The sequence below is a fragment of the Carassius carassius genome, chromosome 45 (genome assembly GCF_963082965.1).
Source record: "Carassius carassius chromosome 45, fCarCar2.1, whole genome shotgun sequence".
In the NCBI taxonomy this organism is placed as follows: domain Eukaryota; kingdom Metazoa; phylum Chordata; class Actinopteri; order Cypriniformes; family Cyprinidae; genus Carassius; species Carassius carassius.
Genome location: NC_081799.1, coordinates 18,290,662 through 18,306,439, shown reverse-complemented (window position 1 = coordinate 18,306,439; position 15,778 = coordinate 18,290,662). Strand labels below are relative to the sequence as shown.

Below are 15,778 nucleotides of genomic sequence, written 5' to 3'. Positions count from 1 at the left end.
ATCTTTTATTGAACCTGAGCACCCAGACGTTACAAAGCTGCCATGAAAAATTCACATCACTTTCTGTAAGGTAAGCCAAAGTGTAACAGAAAGCTCAGTGGACGTGTGTGATGTAATGAAGCAGGTCAGCGTCCTCCCCATCTCCAGTCATGTTCATCCACACATCAGGTGTGTGACGCCATTGCCCTGCAGTTCAGCAGTCTGTGTGTAATTACACACACAAGCGCTCTGCTGCGTACTGCGTTTGTACTCAACAAAAATGTTCAAGGTCTATTTGTATCCATTGTACATCCCTTGACCTTTCCCAGCTGCAATGATTTGGTGCAGTGAGAGAACTGATGACCGTGTGCAGACTGTGAGATCAAGAGGAAGAGATTTGTTTTGGATCAGTGCATGTGTGTCCCAAAGTGTTCAGCAGCATCCCAAGGGTCAAAACAAGGCCAGTTGAGATGATCAATCAATGCCTGTTATCATCAAAGATCCGTTGCATATGCAAGAATACAACAAATAGTTGTCTAAAAAACTTATCTATCTATCTAAATAAGCCACTCAGTACATCCACTATAGAATATAATGGACAACATCCAAAAACCGTAGCACATGCACTGTTTTTACCAAACCAAGAATAAAAAAAAAATCTCGTACTGCACTTTCTAATGATGAATGAATTCACTTAAAACAATTAAAAAATAATTATTTTTTGTGTTTTGCTTTTCATTTAATTTGCTATACAAATTAGGCCAACATTTTTATATCAGTGCATCGTTATATATATATATAACAAAGTTACTTTTGTTTTTAAAATAGCTCAACTAATAAGGATGCACACAAATGATCAAAAGTGAGAGGAATTGTAACAATTTTTCTATTTCAAATAAATTATGTGGCTTTGAACTCTCTATTCAACAAACCTTTCAACACTAATAATTAAAATACCTAGAAATGTTCCTTAAGCACCAAATCAGCATATTAGAATGAATTCCGAAGGGTAATGTGACAATGAAGACTTCAGCTTTGCCATGAGAGAAATAAATAACATTTTAAAATATAATAAAATAGAAATTGTAATAATATTTCAAAATTTCACTGGTTTACTGTTTTTCGGATCAAATAAATGCAGCCTTCCATGTCAAATTTTGAACAGTAGTGTACCTTTGCTGTCATCATGTGATTAGTGTTTTGTTTTTCATTTGTACTCTATATACAAAACAGTATTTATTCAGAATCAGCAAGATCATTTGCATACTGGCCTGAATTTTTATATCAATGCATTTAATATATAATACCATTTTATTTGCTTCTTTCCCATAATCAAATATCGTACCAGCATTATGCTGCATTAGCTTTTTAAATACATTTAATATTTAAATTTCACATGTAAACTGGGGATAATGGGAAAAGTATATAAGCTTGTCAGATCATTACTGCTCACAGCCGACTCAGTGAAACACATCATGAGGCTGTTATAGATGTTGGATGCAACAAATCAATCACTTCAGACTTTAAAGCATCACTATACCATCTATCTAACGCAGAGACTCACCTCTGGGAATGACAGGCCAGGATGGAGAAAAAGAGAGATGGCAAACAGATGGAGGAGCTGACAGATTTTGCATGTGGCATTTGGGAAAACAGTGAAAAGGAAGCAGTAACACATGAAAGAAGAACTACAGCCGGCAAGAGAATGAGAAAAGAAATAAGAGAATGAGAAAATGGGGACGGGCAAGGAAACTGAAGAAAAAAGTCTGAGGCACAAAAGTGCACAGGATACAAAAATAGACCGAGACAGAGGGGATAAAAAGAGTGGGCAGTGTTTCAAGATTCATTCATGCATAATATTGCTGGCTGTCTTTATGTAGACACACAATCCACCCTAACAAAACATGGTTAGAGTGTGTGAAGACTTCTGAACCGCTCAGCTGTTCCCAGAACATGTTTATTTCCTCTCTGGTATTTTGAGATCTGACCATCTAGCGATTTCATTTAGGAAAATTTAACTACCTGATCCTGTAAAACGTCTCTAGGTTACGTATGTAACCCTAGTTCCTCGAGGGAACGAGACGCTGCGTCGAAGCACTTTGGGGAACGCGTTCAGCGTACGCGACTCTGAATATCGTGTGTAATCAGTCCAATGGAAGGGCGTGACGTCACCGACGTGGTGACGTAAGCGACCAGGAAGCTATAAAAGCACGTGCCACGCAGCTGGCGTCAGCTTCGAGTACCAGCAAGCGCCGGCAGGGGTGCCGGGGGTATGGCTCATAGACGCAGCGTCTCGTTCCCTCGAGGAACTAGGGTTACATACGTAACCTAGAGACGTTCCTCTTCAGGAACTCGAGCTGCGTCGAAGCGCTTTGGGGAACGAGTCCTAACGCCGCCAGACTACCAAACCCCTGCCTGGTGTGTATCCGAAGAGCACAGCTCAGGACAGGAGGACAGAAGCGCCTGGAGTGACTGGCATATCTAGGCCATAGAACCTAACAAATGTAGAGGGCGTGGACCACCCCGCAGCGTTGCAGATGTCCAGCATGGATACACCTGCTAAGAAGGCCTTAGAGGCCGCCATACCCCGAGTAGAGTGAGCCTTGGCTCCCGACAGCGGGGGACGACCAGAGGACTCATAGGTGACGTTGATAGCCTCGACTATCCAACGACTAATAGTCTGCTTAGAAGCAGGAGAACCCCTCTTGGGGGGACCGTAGCACACAAGCAATTGGTCAGTTTTTCTCCACAGGGCAGCTCTGTGGACGTATGCGTCCAGTGCTCGAACCGGACACATACAGTTTAGCTTCGCCTGGTCGGGCTCCCGAAAGGGAGGAGGACAGAAGGCCTGCAGCACTACAGGTCGTGGTGTAACAGAGGGAACCTTGGGAACATATCCCGCTCGAGGGTATATGAACGCTTTAGTCATGCCTGGTGCAAACTCAAGATAAGAAGGAAGCCATCGAGAGGGCCAGAAGATCTCCTACTCTCCGCAGAGAGGTAATAGCCAACAGAAAAGAGGTTTTAAGTGTGAGATGTCTGTCTGAGATATCTTGAATAGGTTCAAACGGGGGTTGCACATAGCCTCTAACACCACAACCAAGTCCCACGGGGGAATACGGGACCGTACTGGAGGTCTCAGCCTCAGTGCACCACGGAGGAAACGTGTAACTAGGGGGTGTCTTCCCAGAGACTGACCGTCGAGAAGGGTGTGGTAGGCCGCAATGGCCGCCACGTATACCTTCAGAGTAGAGTGGGTCAACCCTGCAGAGAGCCTAGCCTGTAGAAACTCCAGAACTGTACCAACTGGGCAGTTTGCTGGGTCTAGCTGGCGGTCTCTGCACCATGAAGTGAAAAGCTTCCACTTCAGGGCGTACAGTTTCCTCGTAGAGGGAGCTCTGGATTGGAGTAGGGTCTCCACAACCTCAGTTGAGAGACCAGCTGCTACCAGTTGTGCCCCCTCAGGGGCCACACCCACAGCTTCCACAACTCCGGGCGAGGGTGAATTATCGTGCCCTGTGCCTGTGAGAGTAGGTCTGTCCTGATCGGTATCTCCCACGGAGAGCCGTCGAGGAGCGAGACTAGATCTGAGAACCATACTCGGCCCGGCCAGAACGGGGCTACTAATAACAGACGGACCCCGTCCCGGCGTACTCTCGCCAGAACTCCCGGAAGCAGAGTGATAGGGGGAAAAGCGTACAGACGAAGCCTCGGCCAGGTCTGTACCATAGCGTCCAGTCCCAGAGGAGCTGGATGAACTAGAGAGAACCAGAGGGGACATTGTGACGTCTCCTGAGTCGCAAAAAGGTCTACTTGAGCCCTGCCAAACACTCTCCATATCTGATCTACCACCCGTGGGTGAAGTCTCCATTCCCCGGGCCTCGGCCCCTGCCTCGACAGTATGTCTGCTCCCATATTTAACTTCCCAGGAATATATACTGCTCTTAATGAGAGGAGTTTGTTCTGGGACCACACCAGGATCTGGTGCGCCAGCTTGTACAAAGGGCGCGAACGCAGACCGCCCTGGTGGTTGATGTAAGAGACCACTGATGTGTTGTCGGTGCGCACCAACACATGGTGACCTCTCAGGTCTGGGAGGAAGTGCTTCAGTGCACAATAAACTGCTAGCATTTCTAGACAATTGATATGCCACGTTAGATGGCGATCGCTCCACAGACCACGGGCAGGGTGGCCACTCATGACCGCACCCCAGCCGGTGAGGGACGCGTCCGTCGCTAGTGTCACACGGCGACAAGGAGCTCCCAGCACCGGGCCCTGATTCAAGAACCAAGGTTTCTTCCACATGTCTAAGGCACGGAGGCAGCGCCGCGTGACCTTGATAGTGCGAAGCGGATTGCCCCTCGGGGAAAATCCCTTGGTCTTGAGCCACCACTGTAGGGGTCTCATGTACAGCAGGCCAAGGGGTATCACGTTGGACGCAGCTGCCATCAGACCCAACAATCTCTGAAATTGTTTGACAGTGAGTGACTGGCCTTCTCTGACTCTCTTGACTGAGATGAGGATCGACTCGATACGAGTCGATACGATACGATACTACGCCTAGATAGGTGGTTCTCTGAGCCGGAGAAAGTACACTCTTCTTGGCGTTCAGTCTCAAACCCAGCTCCCCCATATGTGCGAGAACGACATCTCGATGTCGAACCGCAATCTGCTCTGACTGAGCTAAAATCAACCAATCGTCGATATAATTGAGAATGCGGATGCCCTGCGTGCGCAGGGGGGCCAGAGCCGCATCTACACACTTTGTGAACGTGCGGGGTGAGAGTGCGAGGCCAAAGGGAAGTACTCGATATTGGTAGGCTTCGCCCCCAAAAGCGAACCTCAGAAACTTCCTGTGTTGAGGAAGGATGGAGATATGAAAATATGCGTCTTTGAGATCTATCGTGACAAACCAGTCCTCGGACCTGATCTGAGCTACAACATGCTTGATTGTGAGCATTCTGAACTTCAGTCTCATAACTGAACGATTTAAGACCCTCAAGTCTATAATCGGACGCAGCCCCCCATCCTTCTTTGGAACTATGAAATACCGGCTGTAAAATCCGGACTCCCTGTCCTGAGGAGGGACCACCTCGATGGCCCCCTTCTCTAATAGGGTTTCCACTTCCTGTTCCATAACCAGACCCTGCCCGGGGCCCACTATCGTGTGAACGACCCCGTTGAATATAGGCGGCATGGAGCCGAACTGAATGCGGTAGCCTTTTTCTACTATATGCAGGACCCAACGAGATACATTTGGCAGTAGTTTCCACGCTGACTCGCGCGCAGGAAGCGTTCATCCAGCTTGCTTCTCTGCGGTTCGGTAGACTTTTCGGCGGGCCAATCGATACTTAATTTGGCCACCGCGCGAGTAACCACCTCTAAGAGCTCCTCATACTGTAGCGAGTGGGGTGGCGAATCCCTATCGAGCGACTCCACATCGACCTCCTCGGAGGAAGAGAGGCGGAGCGTCGATCCCTCACCCTGAGTGGAAGGAACCGCTGTGCGTGCTTCCGACTCTAGGGATTGGGTGCCGGATCTGGCAGAAGTGGAAGGAGATAGGGACTGGCCCGTCTCCATTCCCTCTACCAGATCGACTTGCGAACCCCACGAGTGCAGCCGCCGTTCTGCCTCGGCAGAAGCGGGACCAGCACCGCGGGGAACGCTGGCGAAGGCCCCCTCCTCGAAGAGGGCCCTCCGGGAACGAAGCAGCCGCACCGACATTCGCTCACAGTGCGGGCAGTCGGCCCCCTCGAGAGCCGACTCAGCGTGCTTCGAACCCAGGAAAACCACGCACAGGTTGTGTGTATCCCCACCCGTTATATATCTCGGGCAGGGAGGAACACACATCCTATAACGCGATTTGGAATCGCCATCTGAGTGCTTAACTTTCGCCTTGCTTTTTGGCATGTCTAGGAGCTCTTTTAACTGGACAGACAACAGTAAATAAGACTCACAAGACAGACAAATGACATTCACACACAGAGCGCTTGCTGAAAGACGCGAAGCTGACGCCAGCTGCGTGGCACGTGCTTTTATAGCTTCCTGGTCGCTTACGTCACCACGTCGGTGACGTCACGCCCTTCCATTGGACTGATTACACACGATATTCAGAGTCGCGTACGCTGAACGCGTTCCCCAAAGCGCTTCGACGCAGCTCGAGTTCCTGAAGAGGAACAATGGGCAACTATTCAGCACAGTATAACTTGAAGGGTAAAAGATTCCTTTGAGGTGGTAAACTCTACAAACAGACATTTTTGAAGACTCACCCAAGCCTTTAGGGGTGATACCGCTACTTTCCAGGGGGTTGCTGGCCCAGTAGTAGTACTTGAGCGTGTGCATGAGCTGCAGGACGGTGCCCACACGACGGATGGTGCTGTAGATGGTGGCGGTGCCAATGAATTCTGCCGACAGGTAAGTGTAGAGGGAAAGCTGAACCTGAGAAATAGAAAACGCACACAGTAGTTTATATTATTTAAAATGGACTGAAATGAGAGTGACAAAACAATAGTTCTGGTCCTAGATTGTGATTGGTCAATATAGACTCAATGCCATGCTTACATACATACAGTTAGTTTACGTCAAGGAATATTCCTTCTTGCAGAAGGATGATTTGTAATTAAATGCTTAATAAAATTATTTGCATAATAAAACATTTGAATGCATATTTTGTCTTTAATACAACAATATAATTTATAAAATAATACATATGAATTTTTAAATAAACATTTTCATACATAAAAACATTCATAAATATTTCTCATTATTATTGACATTGCTGCTGAATATTTCTTTGAAAATCCCAATACATTTTTTGTTCATTATTATTCTAAAAATTTTGTATTTCTTGTAACATGGCTTTACTTGATCAAATAAACACATTCTTGGTAAATAAAAATAATTTGTAAAATATTATCGGACCTCAAACTTCTAAATGTTAGTGTACATTATGCTATTGTTCCTCCAGCTGAAGCAACTGACAAACTTTTCAAAAGTCAATGAATAAATAGATCTTAAAATAAACAGCACGTCTGAGTTAGATTTTTCCTTTTCACAAAGTTGTTCCTGTGAAAAAACAAAAAAACAACATTCCTGTGTTTCTGTGTAAAAAACCCTTCTCCTGAAGCCGTCCCTGTGGGACCCTCACACGCATACTGTACACACATCTGTGTATCACACATTTACACACAGCTATTTCTTACACTGATCAACACGGACATGCTAATTAGGCTCAGGCTTAACGAGGCTGCTGTGGAAACCAAGTTTTATCAGTGTATTTAATCTCATGTTTGACCCAGCCTGCTGATTCAGGACATTTCCCCCCTAACCAAATTACAGCTTCATACGCAAGCAAGTCAAAGATAAAGCAAGAAAATCAGGACCTTACTATGATGAGCAAAGCTTTTTAAATTTTCTTATGAAAATTTAAGCAGTGCCCGAGCAAATTTCACTGCCATGTGTTTGCTATAGGTGTGAAATCTGCGTCAATCTGAAAAACCTAATCTACAGCATGACTTTTTCTTTTTCCATAGCAGTAATAATTCATATATCTGCTTCCTGTACTCAAGCCTTCACTACATCTCTCTCTTTTTCATTCCCTCTGGATGCTTCTTCATTCTCTCAATCATAAAGGGCTGTAGTCGCTGCAGGATATTCAATCCTCTGTGTGGACGGGCGAGGGAACAAAAGCGGGTGATCGTTTCTTCCTGCAGTCATGTTTCCTAAGTCATTATCCAATAATTGAGCCCCTCTGCTTTTGTAGAGGAATGAAACTTTTTTTTTTTTTTACAAATTTGTTGATGCAAAGCTTACTCACACATTTCACACTTGACCGACAAAAATATCTACAAACCCGATTTAAAAAAAGTTGGGACACTGTACAAATTGTGAGTAAAAAAGGAGTGGAATAATTTACAAATGTCATAAACTTATATTTTATTCACAATAGAATAGATAACGTATCAAACCATACTGGATGCCAGTGATCTTCGGGCCCTTAGACGGCACTGCATCACATACAGGAATGATACTGTAATGGAAATCACAACATGGGCTCAGGAATACTTCCAGAAAACATTGTCGGTGAACACAATCCACCGTGCCATTCGCCGTTGCCGGCTAAAACACTATAGGTCAAAAAAGAAGTCATATCTAAACATGATCCAGAAGCGCAGGCATTTTCTCTGGGCCAAGGCTCATTTAAAATGGACTGTGGCAAAGTGGAAAACTGTTCTGTGGTCAGATGAATCAAAATTTGAAGTTCTTTTTGGAAAACTGGGATGCCATGTCATCCGGACTAAAGAGGACAAAGACAACCCAAGTTGTTATCAGCACTCAGTGCAGAAGCCTGCATCTCTGATGGTATGGGGTTGCATGAGTGTGTGTGGCATGGGCAGCTTACACATCTGGAAAGGCACCATCAATGCTGAAAGGTATATCAAAGTTCTAGAACAACATATGCTCCCATCCAGACATCGTCTCTTTCAGGGAAGACCTTGCATTTTCCAACATGACAATGCCAGACCACATACTGCATCAACTACAACATCATGGCTGCGTAGAAGAAGGATCCAGGTACTGAAATGGCCAGTCTGCAGTCCAGATCTTTCACCCATAGAAAACATTTGGCGCTTCATAAAGAGGAAGATGCGACAAAGTAGACCTAAGACAGTTGAGCAACTAGAAGCCTGTATTAGACAAGAATGGGACATTCCTATTCCTAAACTTGAGCAACTTGTCTCCTCAGTCCCCAGACGTTTGCAGACTGTTATAAAAAGAAGAGGGGATGCCACACAGTGGTAAACATGGCCTTGTCCCAACTTTTTTAAAATGTGTTGATGCCATGAAATTTAAATTTAACTGATGCCAACTTATTTGTCCCTTAAAATGATATATTTTCTCAGTTTAAACATTTGATATGACATATGTTGTAATCTGAATAAAATATTGAAATTTGAAACTTCCACATCAATGCATTCTGTTTTTATTCACAATTTGTACAGTATGCCAACTTTTTTGGAATTGGGTTTGTAGACACATGTTTTGTGCAATCAAGTATGCAAGTTCTGCATGCTTATGTAAGCCGACTGCTTGGGTTAGAATTTCATTAAGACTTATACTCTTACAAAAGGTCCTTTGGTGGTGGTTTCATGGGGTGCAGATTAGGGATGGGCGATATCTTATCATTTGCGATATACCGTTGAAAATTCTCCTCACGATAAAAATTTGTCTCCTCACGATAATAACGATAAGTCTAGTTGATGACGTAGTCTTGTGCGCGCAGCGCGCGCGCCCCCGATTCACTATTCACGTGCGGATGGAGTGAAAACAAGAATGGCGGAAGGTGGACTCGATGCTGAAGAGGAGCTTGTTGTTAAGCGAGGAGCTACATTCCAAACGGTCGAAAAAGAAGGATTCAAACGAAGGATCCATAAACTGGACCCAAGATACAACATGCCCTCAAGGAAGTACTTTTCCAAAACAGCACTGCCAGCGATGTATGAAGAGTGCAGCGGTAGGGTACAAACATCACTGTCAACGGTGGATTTTTATGCTTCAACTGCAGACATGTGGAGTAGCAGAACGACTGAGCCGTACATCAGCCTTACGGTCCACTACATAACGAGTGACTGGAGTTTGAACAGCTGTTGGATCCAGAAAAGTTTTTTCCCAGATGATCACACGGGTGAAAACATCGCGAGTGGCTTGAAGCAGTTTCTTCAAGAATGGAATTTACATGAGGAGAGTGTGCCTGACAACGAACAGCGGGGCCAATATAGTAAAAGCAGCCACTCTAAACATGTGGACAAGACTGTCTTGCCTTGGCAATTGTCTACACATTGCTATTGGTAAGTTCACTCTTTCTCTCTTGTGTCAGTTTCAGTATATTTAATGAATGCACACTGAGTAAACATGAGCTTAATATTAACTGTATTTATGATTTTGTTTCTGCATTAATGTGATTATGCAGTATTTTGAATAGTAATTCATTACATTAGCTAATGTTTATATTATGTGAATTTAATATTGGCTGTGGAATAGTTTACCTCATTATATCAGGGAATGTTCCTCTCTTATAGAGTATAAACAACATTTGAAAGCTTACTTTTTCACTCTGGCTTTTGCTCATTTAGTGCTGTTTTAATGGTATGATAGGATATTAATAGTGTCGCTTAGATATGACGTTGTCTGTGGCAAGGTCCTGATTTTACATGTCTTGATGATTGTGTTATTTTATCTTTTGTACAGCACTGTGGTCAACTTTTTGTGTTAGTATGTGCTTTATAAATAAATTGAACATTGAACATATTAAATGTTCAATAATTTTTTTAGTTTCATCTATTTTAATTTTAACTGAACTTTAACTTTTTTTCTTTTAACTTTTTTTTTGTTTTTGTTTTTTATTGTATTTATTTCATTCAAAAGAAACATAAATAAATACTTAAAAAAAAAAAAAATTTGTTGTTGTTTTGCAGAGAGAAGCATGAGGGATACCAGGATTGACAGAGCAGTGTTTTTTTCGCACAGCTGGAGAAAAAAATAATTTATCGTCATTTGTATCGTTATCACAATAAATACATGAAATTACCGTGATAATTTTTTTAGGCCATATCGCCCATCCCTATTTGGTATCAAGACTTTTTACACTATTTTCAATATTTTAATGTAATTGCAAAGTTTTAAAAATAACAATAACGGCTATGGACACTGAAACATTTAACAACAATGGACATATGTGAAATGGGACTCTTTATTTTGACCTTTAGCGTGTGGGACGAGCTCACCTTAGCTGGTGTATGGATCCAGATGGCAGCATTAAACAAAACGTGATCACACAGCTGCTTCAGTAAAGGTGCTCCATGAGTCAACCCATCTAGATACTTGGCAAATGACAGAAACTGCTCCAAAACTGCCCTGGTGATGTGTACCCGAGAAGACTAATGACGAGAGAGAGAGAGAGACAGGTGTCACACAATATAGCGTGAAACAGACCATGTGTTTCAAGCTTTTGACACTTTTTATTAATAGAAACTCTAGATGCAAGCTGGATTCAATCCTGCATCTCCAGAAGAAGTGCTGTAGCTCAGTGTGACTAGAGCATGTGTGTTACCCACTAAGCCATGGCTCTGATTTTTTATTAAAAGGATAGTTCACACAAAAAAGAAAATTCTGTCGTTAATTACTCACCCTTATGTTGGTCCGTAAGACCTTCGTTCAACTTTGTAACACAAATTAAGATATTTTGGATGAAATTTGAGAGCCCTCTACACCCTCCATAGACAGCAAGGGTCCTATCTCGATCAAGGTCCAGAAATGTAGCAAAGACATTGTTAAAATACATGTGACATCAGTAGTTCAACCATAATTTTATGATGCAACGAGAATACTTTTTGTGCACAAAGAAAACAAAAAAAATAATGAATGTATTCAACAATTTCCTCTCTTCCGTGTCAGTCACTTTGTTGACAAGCAGAAGACGACTCTGTACATAAAACAGTCTAAGTAAACATGTTTCCCCATCGAGGGAGAGACGATGCGTCGTTAACGCTTTGGGAACGCATTCTGCGTGAGTGCGTCTGAAGCATCCATGTCAACTAGTCCAATGGCGAGAGTGAGCGTCAGGAGTGACGTCACGACCAGGAATTGATAAAAACCCCAACCGGAGCAAACGGTGTTAGCTTTCTGTGCCTCAGCAAGCGATCTGTGTCAAACCTGGCTGTCATATTTACTGTTGTCTTGTTCAAAGTTTATATATCATGGCGAAGCAACTATTCAAACCGTGTGCTTCTCCCTGCCCGCGTTATTTAACGGGTGGGGATACACACAAGCTTTGTGTAGTTTGTTTGGGAGTGGAGCATGCGTTATCAGCCTTCGAGGAGACTGATTGCCCGCATTGTGAGAAGCTTTCGCTTCGCATGTTCTGCTCCCGCTTGTCACTCTTTGATGAGAAGAGCGGCGAGCCTCGCGCTCCTCAGGGTGCAGGACCCGCTTCTGCCGAGGCAGAACGGAGAATGCATTCCTGGGGTTCGCAAATGGATCTCTCAGCGGGGTTGGAGACGTGTCCGAGGGCTCTTTCTCCTCCCTTACCTGGGAGATCCATAGCTCAAACTCCGGTGTCGGAAGCCCGCCCTGCGGCTTCTTCCGCCCAGGGGGAGAGCTCATTGCTTCGTTGCTCTAGCTCCGAGGAGTTAGATGTAACGGGCAGTGAAGGTGACACAATCAGGGGGGAAGAGGATTCGCCATCTCTTTCCCCAGCATATGAGGAGTTGGTTGATGTATTAACACGAGCTGTAGATAAGTTACATATATCTTGGCCATCTGATAAACAGAGCGCTCGTCCTAAAAGCAAATTAGACGAGCGTTTTCTGTCTTCTAAAACATCTCCTACATCACGGGGTCTCCCTTTTTTCCCTGATCTTCACAGTGAGCTGTCTAGATCGGGGAATAAGCCATATTCATCACGTCTTTTCAGACCTCAAGTGCGCATTTATTCTGATATAAGAGGGCTGAAAGAAAATGGTTATGAAGCGATGCCCCGGGCGGAACAGACGCTCGCGAGCTATCTTTCCCCTGGTTCAGCGTCATCTATTAAGAACCCGACTTTGCCCACGAAGCCTTTAAAGATCACATCTAATTTAGTGGGTAAAGCTTACACAGCAGCAGGTCAGGCTGGAGCTTGCCTTCACTCGATGGCTTTGCTTCAGGCTTATCAGGCTGAGCTGCTGGGGGAGTTAGATAACAGTGAGGGAGTCAGCCGTGACGAAATTCGCGAACTTCGTCGGGCTACGGATTTATCTCTCAGGGCGACTAAAGAAACAGCACGTGCTATTGGTAGATCTATGGCTGCTTTGGTTTCTACAGAAAGACACCTTTGGCTTAATCTTTCAGATATTAAAGATAAAGATAGATATTTTCTTTTAGACGCTCCCATTTCTCATGAAGGTCTGTTTGGTGATGCTGTGAATGAAGTGGTTGAAAGATTTCAAGAAAATAAAAAGCAATCTGAAGCTTTTAAAAGTTTTCTCCCTCGCCGATCTAATCCTGATGCTGCTGGGCGTGCAAGGCAGTCCCAGCCTTCATGCTCCTCATATCGTGTTTTTCAAAAAGAGAGTGTTGCGTCTCGCGCTCCTCCTCAAAAATCACGGGGACCGAGCCAGCACTCACAGCCAAAGCAATCTAAGCAGAAGTCGGATCTGAGGACCGTTCTTCTCGCTAAGAAAGCTTCGGCTCAGAAGAAAAGGTCCTGACGCCAAATGGGTCAGACCTGTGAGGGCAGCCCCAACCGAGACGGTGCGGTGTACACCTCAGTATACGGTGCCCGTCCGGTCTCGGTGCTCTCACGGGGCCGTCCTGCCAACCCCGCCACCCTTGGTGCCTCGGGGCGCAGCGGTCTCCAGCGGGTCTCTGGCGCTGTGTCTCTCAGACGCTGTGTAGGGCTCGCTCCCTCTGAGGGGGGTTCAAGAGCAGTTAGCTCCGGTGGTTCCTGCGTTTCGGCTTCAGGTCCCCGCACTAGCTGTTCAAATTACACCTCGAGAGGCTGGTTCCCTTAGTAGAATGTCTGACAGAATGGAAAAGTCTGCCGAATATATCTCAATGGGTCCTGCAGATAGTAGAGAAGGGTTACAGAATCCAGTTCGGTTCTCGTCCCCCTCGCTACAACGGGGTGTTGCTCACAGTAGTGCATCCCGAGCAGGCTCTGGTCATGGAGCAAGAAGTGAAATCTCTTTTAGCGAAAAATGCTATAGAGCAGGTGTATCCTCCCGACAGGGCATCGGGTTTTTACAGCCGTTATTTCATTGTTCCAAAAAAGGATGGAGGGCTGCGTCCCATTTTAGATCTTCGTCTGTTGAATCGTACAGTTCAGAAATTAAAATTCAAGATGCTGACACTCAAACAGATCGTGACTCAAATCAGATCCGAGGACTGGTTCGTCACGATAGACCTAAAAGATGCGTACTTCCATATCTCCATCCTCCCTCAGCACAGGAAGTTCCTAAGGTTTTCTTTCGGGGGCAAAGAATACCAGTATCGGGTACTTCCCTTCGGTCTAGCTCTCTCACCCCGCACATTCACAAAATGCGTAGATGCAGCTCTGGCCCCGCTCAAGCTGCAGGGCATACGTATTCTGAATTACTTGGACGACTGGTTGATTTAAGCGGAATCAGAACAGTTGGCGGTTCGGCATCGAGATGTCGTCCTCGCTCATATGCAGAATTGAGTTTGAGGCTCAATACCAAGAAGAGTGTGCTATCTCCATTACAGAGGACCACTTTTCTTGGGGTGGTATGGGATTCGGTCACGATGCGAGCCGCTCTTTCGCCCGCTCGTGTAGCCAACATCCTCACAGCCACATCAGAGCTAAAGCTAGGCCAGTCACACACTGTAAAACAGTTCGAGAGATTGTTGGGTCTTATGGCAGCAGCGTCCAATGTGATCCCCTTTGGCCTGCTGGGCATGAGACCTTTAGAGTGGTGGCTCAGGACCAGAGGGTTCTCCCCGAGGGGAAACCCACTTCGTGCGATCAGGATCACGCGGCGGTGTCTCCGCGCCTTGGTCATATGGAGAGAACACTGGTTCCTGTCCCAGGGTCCGGTATTGGGAGCTCTTTGTCATCGGGTTGCCATCTCGACAGATGCTTCCCTTACTGGCTGGGGAGCGGTAATGGAAGGCCGCTCAGCTCAGGGTCTGTGGGAGAGCCATCATCACTCTTGGCACATCAACTGCCTGGAGATGATGGCGGTCTTCAAAGCTTTGAAGCACTTCCTGCCAGACCTGAGGGACCATCATGTGCTGGTCCGCACAGACAATACATCGGTGGTCTCTTACATCAACCGTCAGGGGGGTCTGCGCTGGCGCCCACTCTGCAAATTAGCGCACCAGATCCTCCTGTGGTCCCTGGGGAAATTACGCTCTCTGAGGGCAATGTATATACCAGGGACTCAGAATATTGGAGCAGACACCCTGTCGAGGCAGGTGCTGAGGTCAGGGGAATGGAGGCTTCACCCCGAGGTGGTGGAGCTCATATGGGAATCTTATGGCCAAGCAGAAGTGGATCTGTTTGCGTCTCAGTACACGACGCACTGTCAACTATGGTTCTCCCTTACTCATCCAGCCCCCCTGGGGTTGGACGCTATGGTACAGACGTGGCCGAGGCTACGTCTGTACGCCTTTCCCCCTGTTGCTCTGCTCCCAGGAGTTCTGGAGAGAGTCCGCCAGGACGGAGTAAGTCTACTTCTCGTAGCTCCACACTGGCCGAGCCGAATCTGGTTTGCGGACCTGATTCATCTCCTCGACGGTCCTCCCTTGGAGATCCCGATCAGGAAAGACCTTCTATCTCAGGCCGGGGGCACTATATTTCACCCCCGGCCAGAGATTTGGAAGCTTTGGGTGTGGCCTCTGAGGAGGTGCAACTCATAGAGAGTGGTCTCTCAACTGAGGTTGTGGAGACCATTCTTAGCTCCAGAGCTCCAGCTACGAGGAAACTTTATAGACTCAAATGGAATGTTTTTTCTTCTTGGTGTTACCAACATCAGTGTGACCCCGTCCACTGTTCTGTTGGCTCAGTTCTTGAGTTTTTACAGGACCGCTTCACTTCTGGTCTATGTCCATCCACCTTAAAAGTTTACGTGGCGGCCATTTCGGCTTTCCACGCCCCAGTGGGTGGTGCATCTCTGGGTCGTGACCCTCTTATCTCTCGTTTCCTTCGTGGCACCTTGAGGCTGAGACCTGCAACTCGTACTAGAGTGCCGGCCTGGGACCTGGCTATAGTTTTAGAAGGCCTTTCTAGGGCTCCTTTTGA

At 45.8% G+C, this 15,778-nt stretch overlaps 1 protein-coding gene across 11 annotated transcripts in view; it reads right to left on the bottom strand.

The window, feature by feature from the left end:
* Positions 1-15,778, bottom strand: part of nbeaa (neurobeachin a) — a 147,097-nt gene that overhangs the window by 39,786 nt on the left and 91,533 nt on the right. For all 11 annotated transcript variants that reach the window (XM_059539867.1, XM_059539861.1, XM_059539865.1 and 8 more), the window contains exons 12-13: positions 10,764-10,916; positions 6,249-6,417 (exon numbers count right to left, since the gene is read on the bottom strand). In XM_059539867.1, coding sequence (XP_059395850.1) covers positions 6,249-6,417; positions 10,764-10,916 — 322 coding nt within the window. The remainder of the gene's footprint in view (positions 1-6,248; positions 6,418-10,763; positions 10,917-15,778) is intronic.